This window comes from Mesoplodon mirus, assembly GCF_964341445.2.
Source record: "Mesoplodon mirus genome assembly, chromosome: 15".
NCBI lineage: Eukaryota > Metazoa > Chordata > Mammalia > Artiodactyla > Ziphiidae > Mesoplodon > Mesoplodon mirus.
In genome coordinates this window covers 29,278,980-29,299,781 of record NC_138991.1, presented here as the reverse complement: position 1 = coordinate 29,299,781, position 20,802 = coordinate 29,278,980, and the positions used below count along the sequence as shown (strand labels likewise).

Below are 20,802 nucleotides of genomic sequence, written 5' to 3'. Positions count from 1 at the left end.
TCCTTCTCTAGAACCACAGTGGAGGCCAGAATAGCGACCCCTAACCTAGAGGTTCTGAGGTGGCTCCCATTCCCTGCACTGGGCTCCCTGTCCCTTATCTCACTTTTTACTGATGCCCTCGGACTCAGACCTAGGTATCTACTGTCCACATTGTGGGGAGACCTCAGAGGTCCCCCAAGGTGGTGCAGGCTGGGGGATAAAGGAGTATCCTCCTACCTTCCCAGACCAGGGTGGAGGAAAAGAGGCCTGAGGAAGCAGCATGGTCAGTGTATTTCCGGAGGGCATTCAGGCCCAAGGATGGAGCCAGAAAGCCAGGGCAAGCAGGGGCAAGGGCATGCCACAGGCTCCCAGGAGTAGCCCCAGGCCCACGAGCAGCAGCAGCAGAGCCTCCTGGAGGCTGAGTCGTCCTGTGACTGCCACCGTGGGCAGGAGTGGAGCCTCCTGCTGACCTGGACCCTCGCCGGCCCCCTGACTCTGGCCCCCTGTGAGATGTGTGTGCTGTGGCCAGGTGGGACCTGCAGGCCTGTGGAGAGAAAGGGTGGCAGCTGGGCTTTGGGAGGTTGACCCCTTGCTCACCTGCCCAACCTGCCAGGCTGCTGTCTACTTACCGGTGGAACAGGTCAAAGGCCAGGAAGCTGACCAGTAAGTAGCAGCAGCGGCGAGGCTGGGCCAGCTGTGGAAAAGACTGCCCGGATTGTCAGCCCCAGTACCCCTAGCCCTAGGACACTGTCCAGGACCTGGGCCTGGCTAGGGCCCCAGGGGGACACACATGGACCCACTGGGCTACCGATCCCTCCCCAGCACCCACGCCCCTGGAAGGGACTGGGACAGGATAAGCAAGGGCTTCGGGCCTGGGTAAGCAGAGGCGGGTCATGGAGGGAGGTGGAGGTTACAGGAAGGACCAGAGCTGGGAAGGAGTATGGGGGGGAGGCCCATGGGAGGGGGTGGGGCCCTGGCAGACACTCAAGGGTGAGCTCAGGCAGTGGGGAGCTGGGCTCCTGAGAAATCTCCCCCTCCCCACGCACCCACCCACCAAACCCTCCTCACCCCCTCCCACTTCAGTCAGCCATTCTGGTGGGTTGGGCGGCTGGAGCATTGTGACCTACTGCCAGGTGGGGACCTGGGGTAAGGAGCAGGCTAATTGTGGCTCTGGCCTCATAAGTAGTGGGTGGCTTAGGCAGAGTTTAGCCAAAGGGAGGTCTGACTTTTGAGAGCTAAGACTAATCCTCTTGTCTTTGCTAATTCTCCGCCCTAGGGCCCTTGGGTGGGGATTTGGGTTGCCAGGAAGGCATTATAACCCCATCACCACCTGGGCAGCTTACCACGAGAGGAAGGGCTGCTTTGTCTGGAGGGTTCCCGGGGCTGGGTGTCCAGGGGCAAGTCACTGAATCTGTCTGTCCCCAGCTCTCTCCCCTGAAAGTAGGGTGAGGCCTGTGGGCTCTTGTGGGGGATTTTTCAGAACTGCAGTCCTGGAATGCAGAGATAGACTCTGCCAGGAAGCAACCAGAGGCTTTCTGGGGCACGGCTCCCACATGACCTACTAAATGGGGGTGGGGTAGGAAGGGGCTGTTTAGTTGTTTGAAGCATTGCTGTTTGTGGGAGGTGTTCTGGATACTGGCATTCCAGAAATGGCACAGAGAATGTGACTGTAAGAGGGCTACAACATAGTAACCCCAAAATTGGAGGTTAAGGTTACCCTCCAAGAATGAAATTAAGGAAAATGAACATGTATGAAGGGATTGGTCACCTGGAAAAGAAACCTATCTCCACTAATAATCTGTAAATGGCTACAGAGGTTCAGTTTAGTGACTTGAGAGGCAAGAGTGGAAATGGGTCATAACTGAGAGAACTTAATCCTTGTTCACATATCATACTTCGAAGGAAAACTGATGGAGGAAGGGGTAGGGGGACAGTGACCATACAGGCCCTAGGAGAGGAGGAGACAGCGCAAGGGTCCGGCTGCGTATCTGCCTCCAGGGGATTCTGTTCAAAGATTCAAGCCTAGTGACCTTGACATCTTTGGTGGTGATGAGCTCGACAGCCATAGAGCCAATGCCACCAGCCCTTGGGACCATTCATTGATTGCCTTTTTCTGAGTCTTCCCAGAGCAATAAAGCAATGCCCACAAAATTCTGAGAGAAAATGATTTACAACCTAGTAACATATCTGTCCAAACGATTATCAAGTATGAGGATAGAATAAAGACATTTTAAGCCAAACAAGGTTTCAAAAACTTGACCTTGCATACACTCTTTCTTAGGAAGCTACTGGAGCATGTGCTTCAGAAAAATAAGGAACTAAACTAAGAAAGAAGTGAGGCTAAACACAGGAGAGTGGTGATGAGAAAGACCTGGGACGTCAGCTATGTTTCCAGGTAAAGAAAGCAAGCAACCCAGCCTGGAATCAAAAGATAGATGCTCCAGAAGGGATGTCTCCAGAAGAAAATGAAACTGATTATCTGCTGTTTTTGTTTGTTTGTTTGTTTTTAAATTTATTTATTTTTGGCTACATTGGGTCTTCGTTGCTGTATGAGGGCTTTTCATTGCAGTGGCTTCTCCTGTTGCAAACCACGGGCTCTAGGCACGCGGGCTTCAGTAGTTGTGGCACGCGGGCTCAGCTACTCTGCAGCATGTGGGATCCTCCTAGACCAGGGCTCGAACCCGCGTCCCCTGCACTGGCAGGTGGATTCTTAACCACTGCGCCACCAGGGAAGTCCCTATCTGCTGTTTTTAGACATATGCAAAATGTTTAGTTCTGTTGGAACCTTTGGGATTGAATTAGCAACTAGTGCCTTGAAAACCAAGCAAATGATAAAACAAAGTAATTGCTAACTCCAGGGAACAAAAAAAGTTGAAAAATAATCTTTACATGGTCATAATATGAGCACTGAATATTGACTCCAGTGATTTAGTTCTTTTGGGAGGATGGCAGGAGGAAACGTGTATGTGTATTTTGGTGTATGTTGGGGGGAGGGGTGGTAGGAAAGCTAAATCCTTAATTCCATAGCGGGAAATCCACAGATAACATCTAAACATAAAAATCCAAGAAATGGCAATAGAAGCATAAAGGTAAATACAAGAAGGAATAACAAACAGAACTAAAAGTGGTTGACTTGAGAATAGAGAAGCATAGAGAAGAATCTTCTGTTACAGACCTATATGTGATTTACCTTTAAAATTATATTCTGCATGGACTTCCCTGGTGGTCCAGTGAGTAAGACTCCACACTCCCAATGCAGGGGGCCCAGGTTCGATCCCTGATTGGGGAACTAGATCCTGCATGCATGCCACAACTAAGACTCCACATGCTGCAACTAAGAAGTCTGCATGCCGCAACGGGAGATCCTGTGTGCCTCAACTAAGACCTGGTGCAGCCAAAATAAATAAATAAATAAATAAATAAATAAATTTAAAAGGTCTTAAAAATTATACTCTGTAGTATTTTGATTAAAATGATTTTGTTTAAAACATTTAGCAAATCAATATAGGCTCCTTTGGTGGAGATCAGGAATATACCCTCCCAGGATGAATGAAATACCAATTTCCTAATGTTACGTGGATGTCCTCTTATGGCTTAAGATAAAATTTCCAGTAACAGCATCAAACACCATCAAACTCAGAAAGCTGTGAATCTCATGCATTTTAGGTGGAGTTGCTCTAAACCTCCATCTGGTGCTTCTCAGCCCACCTGAATCCGCTGGAGTTAAATCCTCTGGGGATCTTTTTAAAATGCAGATTCTGATATAGTAGGTCTCGGCAGGGATTCAACATTTCTAACAAGCTCCCAGGGGATGCTGATGCTGTTGGTCCTCGGCCACACTTTGAGGAGTAAGGCTCTAGAAGACATTGATGTACAAAAGAGAGATAGCTGGAGGAGGTAGTGGTGAGGGGGGATGGGCACGTGGGGAGATGCATCTAGGTGCCACAGGAGTCCCCATCAAAGCTCACCTGCATCATACAGAGAGCACTTAGTGGGGAGTGAGTACCAGGGACAGGAGATTAGGAGGCACAGAGAGGCAGCAGATTTGCCTACTTCTCAATTTACAGCCTGACGCATAGCCTCCTCTCTTCTCTTGATAATGTTTTATTCCATCTACGTATGTGGGAGCAAGAGGACTGTGTTAAGCTGTTTCCCTACCTTTAATTCATCTGGTAGTGTCCCCCAGGAACCACATATTATCTCACTTCACAGCAACCCAAAGAGGAAGATATTATTGTTCCCATTTTACAGATGAGAAAACAGAGGCTCAGAGAGGTAAAATTACCGTCCAAGGATACGCAAACAAAATGAACAGCAGAAGTGGGATGTGACATTAAGCCTGTGTGGCACCAAAGTCATCTATCATCTCCGCCTCCAGCCACCTGACCACACTGGGGAGTAGCCAGGAGAGTCCCAGACCATCCCTTAAGCCAAAATCTCTTTGGGGCAGGTATCTCCACCCAGTCCAGCTCAGTCTTGCTCATTTGTGATTTGCAACATATCCTTGCTCTCGGGAGGCCACGAAAAAGCCTCCACCTGGCTCCCAGGGCTAGAGATCTGGCTGTGCAAGTACCTGCACCCTGGAAGCCGCCACCTCTAGACCCTGCTTCCGGATTTGATGCCTTTGCAGCTCTAGGCAACCAAATGGCAAGGGTCAAAGGCAGCAGCTGAGCAGGGAGAACAGAAGGGATGAGCAAGTTAGAAGGGGCATGAGAAGGTGGGAGATCGGTGGGAGATGGCCAGCATGCCCCGTCCCACCAGTCTCTTTGGGGGCAGGTCTCCCAGTTCATTGCTGGCCAACTCCTCTCCTGTAAAACCTGGCACTGTTGAGGAGGCCAGCTTCCCTCCAGCCCTGCTGGGTTCCCTCTAACCTTGAACATATTATACACATACTTTTTGAGCACTAACTAGAGACCAAGCACTGTTCTAGGCCCTGAGGTACAGCTGTGAACATTTGGGTGCAAAAGGCTCTTGTGGGGTTGCTTACCTTCTGCTGGGTGGGAGTGGGGACCCAGACAAAGAACACATAATAAATAACACAAGATATATTCAGAGAGGGTTGAGTACCTTGAATCAATAACAAAACAAGAGTGAGAGGATATAGTACGTGTGGAGGCTGGAGTTTACTTTTGTAGGAATGGTCAGGGAAGTAAGTAGCATTGAAAGGCCATCTGAGTGATAGGATGCAAACTTGGTGAACCAGTGCAAAGGCCCTGAGGCTGGATGGGGCTGGTGCATTGGAGGAACAGCTAGAATGCCTGTGTGGCTGGAGAGATATGAGCCAGGAAGAGAACACAGGGAGATGAGGTGGGAAAGGTGTGGGTGGGGAAGAACATTTTCAGGAATAGCCTGGAAGGTGAACCCACTAGGACAATTTGGCTGCCGTGTAGGGAAGGGCTTGGAGGAGGTGGGAGTCTCAGGGGGCTGACCTGTCTTAGCCAGGTTCTGCCCCGACCCTCTCGCACCACTCTGTGAAACTTGGATGAGGGTGGGGCCAGGGAAGTGGGCAGACTGGGTTTTGGCGGGAGATGGAGCAGTCCTCAGGACTTGTACAGACCCGCTTCTAGCTCCACAGAGCCTCTCCCTGCCTCCCACCTCTGCGAAGCCTGGGGCCGCAGTACCGTCTTTCTGCCGCTGACTCGGCCCGGCGCTTCGGGGACCCTCCGCTTCGGCACGCCTTCCTTGAATTTTTCTAGATCCTCCTCTGGTGACTGGGACCCGGCAGTGGTGTCCAGGCAGGGCGCTCTAAGGCGGGAGCAGAACCCGCGGGGGCCCTGTCCCAGTTACTCCCTTTCGGGGGTTCTCTACCCAGAGCGCATGGGGTGGACCAAATGCCTTGAGGAGCTCCGGGACTCGAGTCTATGAGATCGTTCTTACTGGGGGTGGGTCTCAGTTCCAGGATCTTCTTTTGAGAGATCCGACGAGATTGGTGCTGACACGCTGATTTAGGGTAATTCAAATTGTTCACATGGGTAGTGACCTTGCAGAAAACATTTGCTCAGGGGTCCCGCGCACTCCGGAGGATTCCCGGCCACCTCTGGGCATCTCTTCTTACTTGGGGATGGCAGTGTCTTCCTGGCGGGATCCTTGCAAGGGCAAAGCACCGGCCAGAGGCGCACAGTGAACGAATGCCTTCCTTCTGGGGAGGCGACCCTGGCGTGGGGGAGCCAAAGGGGACCTCGGAGGGGGATGGGGAGGGTCCTGCGCTCTGGAATCCCGGGGTCGGAGGTGGTCCCGAAGACACAGACCCAGGGCTGCCGGCTCCCAGAGGAGAGTGAGGCGGGGGAGGGCAGGACATGCATCAGCCTCGCCCTCCACCCCCTGCCCCAGCCCGCTGGGCATAGGCTCGGACGCCTCCTCGGATTATGTAACCCCGGAACGTGGCAGCCGGGTGAGCGAAGGACGGGAGGCTGGGGAAAGGAAGAGAGAGGAGAGGCGGGGCGCCGCGGTGGGGGGGTGGGAAGCACCGCCTCTAGCTGGGTCCCTTGGGTGTCCTTCAGAAGGATTCCTGGAGAGCCAGCCCTCCCCCACCCCGTACCCCAGCCGCCGCCTCAGTTTCCTCTCACCCTTCTGTCCGTCCCACCCGTCCTGGCAGGGGATTCTGACTGGATAGATTTCCCTCTCGGGTTGTAGTTTCCTCCCCAGAGTTCTCGGCTTCACTACCTAGGCTAAGTCAATTAGCCGCCCTGAGCCTCAGTTTACCAGTTTGTAAGATGAGATTTGTCTGAGAGGGCACGGGTAAAGCGCCTGGCACGGGGCATGGTACACAGTAAGTGCCCACTGTGGACGGGCGCACAGGATCGCGTGGAATCCAGGGTGCAGGGTCTTTGCCGAGAGAGGCGGGTGAGTTACGTGCGGGGGGTTGGGGCGCGGGGCAGAGAGGGAGGGGGAGGGTCGGCGGGTGCGGAGACCCTGGGCTGCAGCCCTGGCCCCTCCCCGCCCCTTCCTTCCTCTCCCCTCAGCTGCCCACCCCTCGGCTCCTGGGTCCGAGGCCAACTAGCGGGCTGTGGGCGTGTCGAAGGCCGCAGGGGGCGTGCGGCGGCGGCAGGAAGGGGCGGGGGGCTCCCGAGCCCCAGCAGGAAGAGGCGAACCCACCGGCCATCGCGGGCCCAGCGCGTGTACTCGCTTTGGACCCCGCCATGTGGGGTCTCCTGCTCGCCTTGGCCACTTTCGCGCCTGCCGTCGGGGTGAATCTGGGGGCGTCCGGCGCCTCGGCGCTGGGCCTGGCGTCGCCCGCGACCACCGAGGCCCCGGTCTCGACCCCGGCCCCGCGTAGCAGCCAGGCAGAGCTGTCCGCAGGGAACAAGAACGGTGAGCTTCCGACCCACGGCCCGCTTCTTCCGCGGGCCGGTTGTCCCACTCCTCCGCCTCCCGTGTGGCGACCCCTCCCCAGCACGCGCACACACACCCCACACACGCCACACTCCGTGCCCAGCGCCTGTGTGGCGACCCTTCCCCACGCACACACACTCCCTGCCCAGTACAATGGCTGCTGAGTCAGCAGCCCCAGTTCCCTGCCAAACCAACTCAACAGTCCTGGGACAGGAGCCAGTGGGATACTGCCTCTTCCAGCCCCAGACTTTCCCTTTTCACAGATGAGGAAACTGAGGCCAGAGCCAGGAGAAGGGGAGAAAGAGGTGCAGACAAAGGAGGAGGGTGCAGAGCAAGACTGTGAGGAAGAGCTTGAGGGCAGGCGCTGGAAGGAAAGAACCGAGGAAGGGAAGAGCGCTCTGCCAGGAGGAGCGCGGCGCTGCCTGGGGAAGGGACGGGGAAGGCCGCCTGACTTCCCACCTTTTCGGATGCGGGAGTAAGAGAGGAGGAAAGCAAGGGGATTGGCAGCCTAGGAGGGCTTCTTGGGAGAGGCAAGTGGAACTGGTCCTGAAGGTATCTCTGAATTGGGAAGAGCTGAAGAGGAGGGCAGCCAAGAAGGAAACAGTCTGTGCAAAGGCACCGGGCACCTAACACAAAAATGTACAGCATGCTCTAGGGGCATCTGTGGAGCTAGGCTGGGTGGGGAACTAGTGGCACCTGCCCTGTGCAATGAGTGCTTTGTACTGAAGGGCAGGCAGGGCAGGGGTCCAGCTCTGGAAAGCCTGAGCACCCGGGAAGACATGGATTTGAGGACAGGACATCTCAGCTCAGACGGCAAACATAATGATGGAGGTGGTACAGAGGCTTTGGGGCATGAGACCGAGTCTGGAGCTAAGGAAGGCTCCTTGAAGTGTATCTGGGCTGAGATGCAAAGGAAGAATGGGAATTAGGCAATAAAATCAAAGGTGGTGGATGACAGGGAAGGGGACAGCCGGGCAAAGAAGGAGTTAAAGAACCAAATTCAGCTCTTTGGAGTAAGCAGATAGTTCCTAGTGGCAGTGTAGCTTTCTATTGGTGAGGGCCAAGCCGTCAGAGGGGAGAAGGAATCAAGGAAGTGGATGGAGAGGTAGGTTGGGGGTCAGCCTGCGGGCCTTTAAGTCCATGCCAAGGTTCTTGGAGATGTGTGGTGGGGCCTGTTGTGGACTTGCAGGCTTTCTTGGGCTGGCAGACCTCTCCATCTGGGGTTTCGTGTCATCCTTTCCCTCCCTGGTGCTCGGCCTCCTTGGTCCCCAGGGACCTCAGGACAGCATGTCCGGATTCGAGTCATCAAGAAGAAAAAGATCATCATGAAGAAGCGAAAGAAGCTAACTCCCCCCAGACCCCCGGCGACTGCCAGGGCTTCAGTGACCACCAGCCCTGCAAGGACCCTTGACCTCCCCGAGAAGCAAGAACCAGGTACCACCGTTCCAGGGGCCCTGCCCAGACTTGCAGTCTCTGGGGCACAAACTAATGTAGCTCTTGGTCTCCTGGGCATAGACATGCCCCGAGCCTGTCCAACACACTGGCAAGCTTAGGCTCAGCTTCCTACGTGCCCTGACCACTCTTTCTCTGGTCCCATTTTACTGCTTTGTCCCTGTCCCAGACTGTCCCCCTTTGGGCCTGGAGTCCCTGCGAGTTTCAGATAACCAGCTCGATGCATCTAGCAGCCAGTCCTTTGGTCTTGGACCACACCGAGGACGGCTCAACATCCAGGTTAGCAAGGCAACCCCTAGGACCTCCTTACTTGCCCCTCCCACCTTCGGTTAAGGCTTACCCCATACTGCCTACCTGGTTCTGATTACTATGTCCTGTTCCCACAGTCAGGCCTGGAGGATGGTGATCTTTTTGATGGGGCCTGGTGTGCCGAGCAGCAGGATGCCGAGCCATGGCTTCAGGTGGATGCTAGGCACCCCACCCGCTTCTCAGGCATTATCACACAGGGCAGGAACTCCATCTGGAGGTGAGGCAGGATATCTCCAGACCAGGGAAGTCATGGGCAGACTCAGGAGGACTGGGGTGGGAGTCCTGGGAGCCACCCATGATCTCTACCCATCTTTCCTGCCAGGTATGACTGGGTCACATCATACAAGGTCCAGTTCAGCAATGACAGTCTTGCCTGGTGGGGGAGTAAGAATCGCAGCAGTGGGATGGACGCGGTGAGAAGTCCCATGGTGGCTGGGGCCCTCTATGCTGGGAGTTGGGCTCCTGGCCCACTGTAGGGTGCTGGGCTGGGCTGGGGCTCCTCCGAGGACAAGGAACAGGTGTCCACTTGGGTATCCCAGGAGAAAGGGGGTTGTTGTCAGGATGGGTGGCACCCAGCAGACAGCCTTGGATCATGCCTGTATCCTCCCCAAACACTTCCTCCATGCCACAGCCTCCTGCTGGAACACGCTTTCTGGTGATGGGCCCCTGGTCCTTGCATCACTTCTCACCTCCTCATACCTCTGGCTTCCCCATCTCAATGACCCCTTTTTACCCCAGGCTACAGTGTGGGGTCCTAGCCAGCTCCAGGATTGGCTGCTCCTGAATCACATGGCCATATTGGTCTAATGAGCTGTGACCAAAATGGAAAGCGTGGCCGCCTAGGGCTGCCTGCTGGCAAAGGCTGTGGGCAGCGGTCTGTGTTTGACACAGTGGGCAAGTCTCCAGCTGAGCCTACGGGGGTGGATTTTTCAGTGAGCTCAGCGGCCTGAGCTCCTTCCCTGGGCCCTCTGCCAGGCTGCTGGGGTTCAAGCCACCCTTACAAAGGACTTGATGCCCCCAGGTATTTCCTGCCAATTCGGACCCAGAGACACCAGTGTTGAACCTCCTGCCTGAGCCACAGGTGGCCCGTTTCATTCGCCTGCTGCCCCAGACCTGGCTCCAGGGAGGTGCATCCTGTCTCCGGGCAGAGATCCTGGCCTGCCCGGTCTCAGGTGGGCTGTAAGACAAGGGTTGGATGGGCGGGGCGCACCCTCCACTGGGAACTCCCCCTTTATTGGGAACTCATCCTCTACCAGATCCTAATGGTCTATTCCCTGAGGTCCCTGTGCTGGGATCCTCCGACACACTGGACTTCCGGCATCATGATTATAAAGCCATGAGGAAGGTAACCCCTATGACCCAGGAGGGAGTTTCTGCCCACCTCAGGTCCCCCGCCTACCAGGGCATAACTGGCTGTGATTGCCCTCATGTCCTCCCTCATCTCACCCTCCTGTTGACCCCTAAACTGCCCCAATTTCCCTTGTTATGGCACCTCCCTTATTCTGACCCTTCCTTCTGGTCTGCTGCTGCCCACTCCTGTACTGTGCCGTGGTGTCCCCATCTGTATGGGCCACCACAAGCTTTTGAAGTCCTTCCGTGGCCACATGTGTCTGACCCCTGGGTCTGATCCTCCCATGCCCTGCACCATGGGAGGTGCACTCCGCCCCCCAGCTGATGAAGCAGGTGAACGAGCAATGCCCCAACATCACCCGCGTCTACAGCATCGGGAGGAGCCACCAGGGCCTGAAGCTGTATGTGATGGAAATGTCGGACCAGCCTGGGGAGCATGAGCTGGGTACTGGCAGGTGGGGTGGGAGAGGTGGGCACAGCGGCGGGGAGGGGCAGGGGCACGAGCCAGTTGCAAGCACCTGTGTGCTCCCAGGAGAGCCTGAGGTGCGCTACGTGGCCGGCATGCATGGGAATGAGGCCCTGGGGCGGGAGTTGCTCCTGCTCCTAATGCAGTTCCTGTGCCGTGAGTTCCTGAGAGGGGACCCGCGGGTGACCCGGCTGCTCACCGAGACACGCATTCACCTGCTGCCCTCCATGAACCCTGACGGCTATGAGACTGCCTTCCACCGGGTAGGCCACTTGGCCCGAGGGCCAGCCTGCTCCTTCTGTCGTGGTGCCCGGAGCCTGCTTGACTTGAACAAACCTCTTCCCTGGCAGGGCTCGGAGCTGGTGGGCTGGGCAGAGGGCCGCTGGAACCATCAGGGCATTGACCTTAACCATAATTTTGCTGACCTCAACACACCACTGTGGGAAGCAGAGGATGATGGGCTGGTGCCTGACACTGTCCCCAACCATCACCTGCCACTGCCTACTTACTACACCCTGCCCAATGCCACTGTGAGTATTCTGGGGGCAGTGGTGGAGGGCCACCCTAGGGGCCTTTGTCTCTGTCTCCCACCCCCCTGGCCTGCCCTTGTCCAGGTGGCTCCTGAAACGCGGGCAGTGATCAAGTGGATGGAGCGGATCCCTTTTGTGCTAAGTGCCAACCTCCACGGGGGTGAGCTCGTGGTGTCCTACCCCTTCGACATGACTCGGACTCCGTGGGCTGCCCGTGAACTCACGCCCACCCCAGATGAGGCAGTGTTTCGCTGGCTCAGCACTGTCTATGCTGGCACTAATGGGGCAATGCAGGACCCAGATCGCCGACCCTGCCACTACCAGGACTTCTCCTTGTATGGCAACATCATCAACGGGGCTGACTGGCACACAGTTCCTGGAAGTATGTGCCCAAGGGTGGGGTTAGCTCCGTCCCCATAACTCTGCCCAATAAGACAGTCTGCTCTCACATAACCAGTGGTGTCAACTGTCACCAGGAAGTGTCTCCCAGAGGAGGGCACCAGGAGGGCAGGGCTCCCATCCCGCCCCTTTAGGCTCCAGTGTCTTCGGTACCCCTAGGCATGAATGACTTCAGCTACCTACACACCAACTGCTTTGAGGTCACTGTGGAGCTGTCCTGTGACAAGTTCCCTCACGAGAACGAGCTGCCCCAGGAGTGGGAGAACAACAAAGATGCCCTTCTCACCTACCTGGAACAGGTCGGACCTGAATCCCCTCTGTGCCCAGCCTGCCCGAGTCACTCCTGACTGGTCTCTTCTCCATGTTGATGCAGCTCCCAATAGGGAGCTGAGCCTAAGGTCAGGCTGAGCATTCTGACTCACAGGTGCCATGGGTCACACTCACTCAGCATCATATTGACTTGGAGGGATACAGGACAGGAATCACGGTTTGCCAGCGGGGTGGTGTAAGACATTGTTAGCGGGTGGGAATAGACCTGACAGCAGTCCAGGCAATTGTCCATAGAGCTGACCCAGAGCTGTTCTCAGAAAAGAGTCCGATTTTGCAAATGCAGGAAATGCCCTGGCATAGACACTTCACTTTTCACAGAACTCATGTACCTTGGAATGACTCCGAAAGTATAGTTTCCAAGAGTTCTAAAACATAAGACCAATAACAAGAGTCACTCAACTCGGGAAAGCCCATAGATATGCCCTCCTGCCAGGCATTTATAGTTCTCCCAATCCAGATGCAGTTTGTCAATCAGGAGATATTTTCACCAGAGGATTGTCACGTAGGAACAGAGTAGACGCACCACCTCTATCAAATTTGTGGGGAACAGAGCCAGAAAATGAACTGAAGGCCACATTTTCACACAGAAGGAAAGGGGTTTTGAGAACCTTTTGCCACACAGGTGCGTATGGGCATTGCCGGAGTTGTGAAGGACAAGGACACGGAGGTTGGGATTGCTGATGCTGTCATTGCCGTGGATGGGATTAACCATGATGTAACAACGGGTGGGTGTGTGGGGGAGGGGATGGGAGGAGGTGTGGGAGGCTTTAGCCGGGTCAGAAGCTGAGGACCACCGGACCCTGATCTTGCTTTTCACTCCTCCCAGCATGGGGCGGGGATTATTGGCGCCTGCTGACCCCAGGGGACTATGTGGTGACTGCCAGTGCTGAGGGCTACCACGCAGCGACTCGGAACTGCCGGGTCACCTTTGAAGAGGGCCCTGTGCCCTGCAATTTCCACCTCACCAAGACTCCCAAACAGAGACTTCGAGAGCTGCTGGCAGCTGGGGCCAAGGTGCCCCCGGACCTTCGGAGGCGGCTAGAGCGGCTGAGGGGACAGAATTAACACCTCTAGCTGAAGAGCCCCAGAGCCTTGGGCAGGCTGGACCTGTTCAGAACTGAAGGAGGGGGCACGGAGAGTTGGGAGGGAGGGACAAAGTAGGGGGAAAGATGCTCAGGCTCATTAAAGCTATTTGACACCTAAGCCAATCTTCCTGTGGTCTCTATGTCCCAGGTCCTCCACCTGGGCCAGGCCTCAGCTTCCCCGATCCTATTCTGCACACACTTGCATACTCATCAGTTGACTTCTGGAAAAATAGTGTGGGAAGAGGATCCCACCTGTGTTCTTCCTGAACCAGGGCTTGGCAGAGCAACTCTTCAACCCATCAACTTCTGCGGCAGACACCACTTGGTGCTGTGAAACATTCTGTAAGCACCTGCTCAGTGCCAAGCATGCAAGGAGTCAAGGGTAAACAGTGCCCATCAACCTCCTGAGGCTCCCAGTCAAGAGAGGGGACAAGCGTGCCAAGGTGGAGGCTGGATGCTGTGGGAGCAGAGACCGGGGAGGTGTACACATGGGAGTGAAATACAGTGCTGTGGGTCAGTCAGGATGCAATAGAGATGACGGTTCTCGAAGTTTAGGTGGGAGGCGGGTATGGTGTCGGGGCATGGACAGGGACAGCTCCAAGGAGAAAACCAGAGATAGAACAGCTGAGAGCATTTGGGTTTGCTTCACCAGCCATTTTGGAGAGTGTTGGTAAATGACAGCATTCTACTCGTTTCTTTCAGACTGAAGGGGAAGTTATGTGTCGGTCAGTATCTTGCCAGGAAAATAACCCACTCTAAGTATTTCAAGAAGAGGGGAATTTAATGCTGGACATTGGGTATAAAGGTGTTGGAAGAGGGCTTCCCTGGTGGTGCAGCGGTTGAGAGTCCACCTGCCAATGCATGGGACACGGGTTTGAGCCCTGGTCCGGGAAGATCCCACATGCTGCAGAGCAGCTAGGCCCGGGTGCTACAACTACTGAGCCTGCGCTCTAGGGCCCGCAAGCCACAGCTACTGAGCCCATGCACCACAACTACTGAAGCCTGCACTCCTGGAGCCCGTGCTCCACAACAAGAGAAGCCACCACAATGAGAAGCCCGAGGACACAACTAGAGAAAGCCCGCATGCAACAACGAAGACCCAACACAGCCAAAAATAAATAAATTTTTTAAAAAAAGAAATATTCCAATGAATGAAACATACCAAATGTCAGTAATAAGCAAGACACATTCCTTTAGGGAAACTTAAAAAAAGTCCAGGGCTTCCCTGGTGGCGCAGTGGTTGAGAGTCCGCCTGCCGATGCAGGGGAAACGGGTTCGTGCCCCGGTCCGGGAAGATCCTACATGCCGCTGAGCGGCTGGGCCCATGAGCCATGGCCACTGAGCCTGCACATCCGGAGCCTGTGCTCCGCAATGGGAGAGGCCACAACAGTGAGAGGCCTGCGTACCGCAAAAAAAAAAAAAAAAAAAAAAAAATCCAGTCTGTATATGCAAATAAAGCAAGGAAATGCAGTCTTAAAAAAAAAAAAAGATGTTGGAAGAGCTGGATGAGAAAAAGGGAGAAGGGAGTTTTACTTAGAAATCAGGAAGCTAATAACACCCTTGGTTTGGGTTTTTTGTTAGTATTTTTTGGCTGTGTTGGGTCTTTGTTGCTGTGCGCGAGCTCTCTCTAGTTGTGGCGGGTGGGGGCTACTCTTGAGGTGCACGGGCTTCGCAGTGCGGTGGCTTCTCTTGTTGTGGAGCACGGGCTCTAGGTGTGCAGGCTTCAGTAGTTGTGGCGCGCAGGCTTAGTTGCTCCGCGGCATGCGGGATCTTCCTGGACCAGGGCTCAAACCCATGTCCCCTGCATTGGCAGGTGGATTCTTAACCACTGCGCCACGAGGGAAATCCTGGTCTGGTGTTTATAAGCCTGATGTTGGTGCTGGTGCTGGAGCCCACAGTCACCTGTGGCCACCAGTAGCCAGCTGTGATCACTTGTGGTTGCCTGCTGTGGCTGGAGTCAGAAAGATTTCTCCCTTCCTTCCACTTTCTAATCTCCAACCTATGAAGTCCACTCGCAAAATCTAACTGTAACCTAGTTTGCAAAGAAGTCCACAAAATGTAGTTTCCAGGCACCTTAAGCCCCCTGCAATTCAGCGGAGAGCTTGCAAGGGCAGGAATGTGGCAAATACTAACAGGCAAACTATGGCACAAAGACATCCATGTAGCCTATTATGTAAACTTTGCCTAGTGCTGGGCTGTTGTATTGTCTCTGTCTCTGTCTGTCTCTCATTTTCAATCTCAGATCACCATGAGGGATTTAGTACCCCATCTCCCATCTCCCTGCTCCTTTTCTCCCCACCTCCAATGCTTCTTATACAGCATAACTTTTTCCAAAAAAAAAAAATTATTCATCGAAGTTTAATATATATAATTAAAAGTACACATAAGTGCACAGCTTATTGGCACAGTAAATTAGAAGACATGACTCAACGGTAATTACAACAAACTCCAAGTGTAAAGATACAGGCACCTTGAAAGTAAAAGGATAAAAAAAGATGTATCATGCAAACATTAATTAAAGGAAAGCAGGAGTGGCTATCTTAATATCAGATAAGGTTGACTTCAGGGCAAAGAAAATTACCAGAGACAGAAAGGGACATTATATAATGATATAACTGAACACAGCCAGCCTTGTCTGCTGGAAGTTTCCAGTGAATCTTTCCCTTCTCTCTTAGGTACCCTAGAAACAGCTAGTTCAGCATAACTGAAATGACATGTGAACTCAAGCTCTGGATTTTGCCCATTTCTAGTAAGACATTTCCCTGGCCAGAAAACTCCCTCTGTTACATAGTTGTCAAGGGATTCCAAGGTTCCTTCTACTTTCTTCATAAATATGCAAAGTGGCATGAAAATGGGGCCCCTCTCCTGCTCTTTTAACAGCGAGATCAGCCCTTCCTGGCCTAGCAAGCCATCTTTTGGATAATGGGACTTTGAGGCATTATATGCATGATCCCAGCTCTTTGCCGAGAAGTTCCCTCCAATAAACCCTTATTTGTGTCTGTACCATGTGTCATTAGAGGTGTTTGTCTTTGCATTATGCTTGACATATATGACAAGATGAAGAACACTCAGCGTAATCTAGTAAAACTGAAGGCACACATGCCCCTATTCCTGGGTATACAATATATACTATAGGGAAACTCTGGCACATGTACAAAAAGATACATGAATGCATATAGCAGCTTTACTTACAATAGACTCAAATTGGAATCAACCCCAAAATCCATCAAGAGTAGACTGGAGAGTAAAATATGGTACATTTATACAATGGAATTTTATACAGGATGAAAACAAACAACCACTATACACAACATGGATGACTCACAAAAACAATTTTGAGTGAAATAAGCAAAGCACAAAAGGAAAATTATATTGTTTATGGATTGCATAAAATAATAAAAGCAAGGATGTGATTATGACAAAAGTTAGGATAGTGATTGATTCTGGGAGGATCAATGGAGCAACAGTCAAGGAGGAGAACATGGCAAGGGGTGGGGAAGCTTCTGAAATGCTAGTAACATTTTTTTTCTTTACCTGATGAGAATCCTTTGGTGTTCACTTAAAACTATATGTTAAACTTTGTGTGAACATTTTATGTACTTAAAAAAAGTATCCATTTTCATTTATTAAAAATTTGCATATAATAAAATTGACTTTTTGGATGTACATTTCAATGAGTCATGCACAAAGATTCTTGTAACCACCACCATAGACACAGACATAAAGAATTCACTTGTGGGCTTCCCTGGTGGTGCAGTGGTTGAGAGTCCGCCTGCCGATGCAGGGGACACGGGTTCGTGCCACGGTCCGGGAGGATCCCACATGCCGTGGGGCGGCTGGGCCCGTGAGCCATGGCCGCTGAGCCTGCGCGTCCAGAGCCTGTGCTCTGCACCGGGAGAGGCCACAACAGTGAGAGGCCCGCGTACCGCAAAAAAAAAAAAAAAAAAAAAAAAAAGAATTCACTTGTGCCATCTCTTGTATTCAGACTCTCCTCCCATCCCAACCCTAGGCAACCACTGATCATATTTCTGTTCTTACATCTTTGTTTTAGCTCAGTGAATTCTCAGCAGGATTAACCTAAAAAGCTCTACATCTAGACATATTATCAAACTGTCAAAAACCAAAGACAAAGAGAGAATCTTGAAAGTGGCAAGAGAGAAGCGACTCATCATGTACAAGGGACAAAAAAGAGATCTTTTGTCCATTTAAAAATTTGGATTGTTTTCTTATTTTTGAGTTTTGAGAGTTGGATATAAGTCCTTTGTCTGATAAGTGACTTGCGAATATTTTCTCCAATCTCTTGCTTATCTTTTAATTCTCTTGCTAGTGTTCTTTGCAGAGAAGTTTTAAATTTTAAAAAGTTTAGTTTATCAATTTTTTCTTTTATAGGTGGTACTTTTGTGTGCTATCTGAGAATTCTTTGACTACCAAAAATCATGAAGATATTTTTCCTATATTTTCTTCTGAGAGTTTTATAGTTTTACATATTACATTTAGGTTTATGATCCCTTTGAGTTAATTTTTATATATGTGAGATGTAAATTGAGGTGTTTTTTGTTTTTGTTTGTTTTTTATCTTTTTAAATTTTTGGCTGTGTTGGGTCTTCATTGCAGTGCGTGGGCTTCAGTGGTTCCAGCACATGGGCTCAGTAGTTGTGGCACATGGGCCCTAGAGTGTGCAGTCTTCAGTAGCTGTGACTCGAGGGCTCTAGAGAGCAGGCTCAGTAGTCGTGGCGCATGGGCTTAGTTGTTCTGAGGCATGTGGAATCTTCCCAGACCAGGGATTGAACCCATGTTCCCTGCACTGGCAGGCAGATTCTTAACTACTGCGCCACCAGGGAAGTCCCTGTTTGTTTGTTTTTTGCATATGGAGGTCTAGTTTTTATACAGCACCTTTTGGTGAAAAGACTGTTCTTTCTCCATTGAAATGCCTTTATACCTTTGTTAAAAATCTGTTGACCGTATTGATATGGGTCTACTTCTGGAATTTTTAGTCCATTGCATTGGTATGCATCTATTCCTTCACCAATACCACACTGTCTTGACTACTGTAGTTTTACGATACATTTGACAATTGAGTAGTATGCACATGCAAAAGAATGAAGTTGGACTCTTACCTTATGTCATATACAAAAATTAACTCAAAATGTATCAAAAATCTAAACTTAAGAGTTAAAACTATAAAACTCCTAGAAGAAAATGGGGAAATCTTCATGACATTCGGCTTGTCAATGATTTCTTGGATATGACATCAAAAGCACAGGCAACAAGAGAAAAAAGTAGATAAATTAGACTTCATAAAAGTTAAAAACTTGGGGCTTCCCTGGTGGCGCAGTGGTTGAGAGTCCGCCTGCCGATGCAGGGAACATGGGTTCGTACCCCGGTCCGGGAAGATCCCGCATGCTGCGGAGCGGCTGGGCCCGTGAGCCATGGCCGCTGAGCCTGCGCGTCTGGAGCCTGTGCTCCGCAATGGGAGAGGCCACAACAGTGAGAGGCCCGCGTACTGAAAAAAAAAAAAAGTTAAAAACTTGTGTGCATCAAAGAACACTGCAAAACTGCCCTGGGTTGTAGTTGATGCCAGGATTGCTCAGACCTGCTTCTCTTCAGGCTGCCTAGGTGGTGTCCTTGAAATTAGTCTGCCAGGCTATTAGAATATTTTGATCAGAAAGAAAAAAAGCAATGTTGGTTGACAAAGGGCTAAAGATCTTTGCTGCAGATTCACAAGCATCACTATTCCAGTGCTTTGTCATAACTGTAGAAAAAGTTAGATGTTCTAGCCTCCTTTTGGTAATGGAAATTCTTACCCCCATAAATCCTCCAAGCCCCTACAGATGTTTCCAGAAATCACTGTTGCAACAATGTGTGATCAGGACCAAGTGACAGGGATGAAAAGAATTGCTGTTTTGAAAAATACATGCTTCTTTATCTCTTACAAAGGAAAAGTTTCACCTAATGTGTAAGATGACTTAAAAGATACATTTAAAGAGGTGCACTGATAGTTAATTTATAGGGACGTTATCTGACTCATACCTGAAGGCATTTCAGCTCTAGCAACTTATTATGCGTAAGTGCACATATATTTTTAAACGCAGCTCCCCTAACTAATAGCTGCCTATATATTTTGCAAAGGGATTGTATTTTTCGAGAAAGGAAGATCTCGGTTAGATATATTTTGTGACCCCTTGATGAGGCATATTAAAAGATACTAATATTGCTGCACAGTTTAATTTTTTTTTCCTGTGTTACTTTTCATTGGTCCTCTGACTCTGCCAGCTCATATATCTGGCCAATGCACAGTTCCGGATTTTCACAGTAACATAGATACATGTTCTCATTCCATATATGAACACCAGTGATTTTCAGAACAGAGCACATACAAGAAAGGGGCTGTCAGAGACTCACTCTGAATTGTACTTGGCATGTGAAATCTCTCCTTCCTTTGGTGTGGATGCTGATAAACACTGAACCTGTCTACTTCATTAGGGCAGAGGCTCCTTTTCTGCATCCTTGTCCCTGCTCACATTTTTTTAGAGTGTTTAGTTGCCAAACCTGGGAATAGTCTTGAATAGAATAAATTCAGAGGGCTGCCTAAGATATTCTGCTATTCTCAGTGTCCTGATGGTGGACCTGCCCTTTAGATTCTGAGCAGAAAGTTTGTAAGAAGTGGAAAGAAAAGAAGAATTTAGTCCCTGTCACCTGGGTTCTCTCTCCCTCCAACTTGCTAAATGTGGACTATTCTAAAGAACTTGTTGAATGCTAAAGCCGACATCCCAGCCTGAGATTTGCATCCAGGACTACAACCAGAAGAAAAGCATGCCGCTGATTCCTACATGACTGGAACAGATACATAATCCACAATTTTCTCTGCAAGGAAAGCTGCTGTAAAATCATGGCTATGACTGCTTAGTTGGCATTAAATACGATCCAGGTCAAATTCCACTTGATAAATCCCAGGGACTATCCAGGAAATTGTTTTGAACTGGATATCGTGTTAAAGTCTAAGAAGACTTAGAATTTCTTTTTAAGATACAGCAATTTTTAAAAAGTTAATGTTGCAGAGGTCTAACTTACACTTTGTCAACTCTTGCCAGTGAGTACCAAGAAGCAACTTGGTAAGATTGAGTCTTGGGGTTGTAGGATCAATACAATACTTGCTAGACCAAGAAAGCTACTCAGAATTATTTGTCTCAAAACCTCTGAATTACTCTGGTTGTAGTAGACCCAGTATGGTTGTCCTAAACAGACTAGATGAATAGGAGTGCTAAATTATTTACCACAGACCATCTACCCCACCCCACTTTTTTTTTTTTTTTTTTTTTGAGCAGCAAAGAAATAGGAGAGACCAGCTTCACCTGGTATTGTACTTGTTATGAGCAAGCTAGAAACACATTGTGTGGCATTTCCCTCAGTACCCAGGCTCTGCAGAGTCCTAAGGTATTGCCCTCTGGGACCACACCGTGTTCAGAGAATATTGTGTCCTTACTTGTGTTTTACCAGCTGAATTCCAAACCTGTAATGGTTTTCTTCATCCCTTCTTTAACTAGCTGCCTTTAGATCTGAATAATCACAGT

General features: G+C 51.0%; 2 protein-coding genes across 2 annotated transcripts; one reads left to right on the top strand and one right to left on the bottom strand.

Annotated features, from left to right (window-relative positions):
- Positions 1-285: 285 nt before the first annotated feature.
- LOC309816671 (uncharacterized protein C20orf141) lies at positions 286-874 on the bottom strand (the record flags this gene model as incomplete). The annotated part of the gene is given in 4 exon segments (XM_082644453.1): positions 286-523; positions 609-646; positions 648-790; positions 793-874. Coding segments are annotated over 4 exon segments (501 nt in total).
- Positions 875-7,118: 6,244 nt separating this feature from the next.
- On the top strand, positions 7,119-13,212 carry CPXM1 (carboxypeptidase X, M14 family member 1; the record flags this gene model as incomplete). Its single annotated transcript, XM_082643501.1, has 14 exons — positions 7,119-7,290; positions 8,584-8,745; positions 8,933-9,042; positions 9,150-9,289; positions 9,395-9,485; positions 10,094-10,244; positions 10,329-10,417; positions 10,744-10,867; positions 10,955-11,151; positions 11,239-11,418; positions 11,503-11,800; positions 11,977-12,116; positions 12,770-12,872; positions 12,974-13,212. The coding sequence occupies 14 exons, from the start codon at positions 7,119-7,121 to the stop codon at positions 13,210-13,212; spliced, it is 2,196 nt and encodes a 731-aa protein (XP_082499627.1).
- Positions 13,213-20,802: the final 7,590 nt, after the last annotated feature.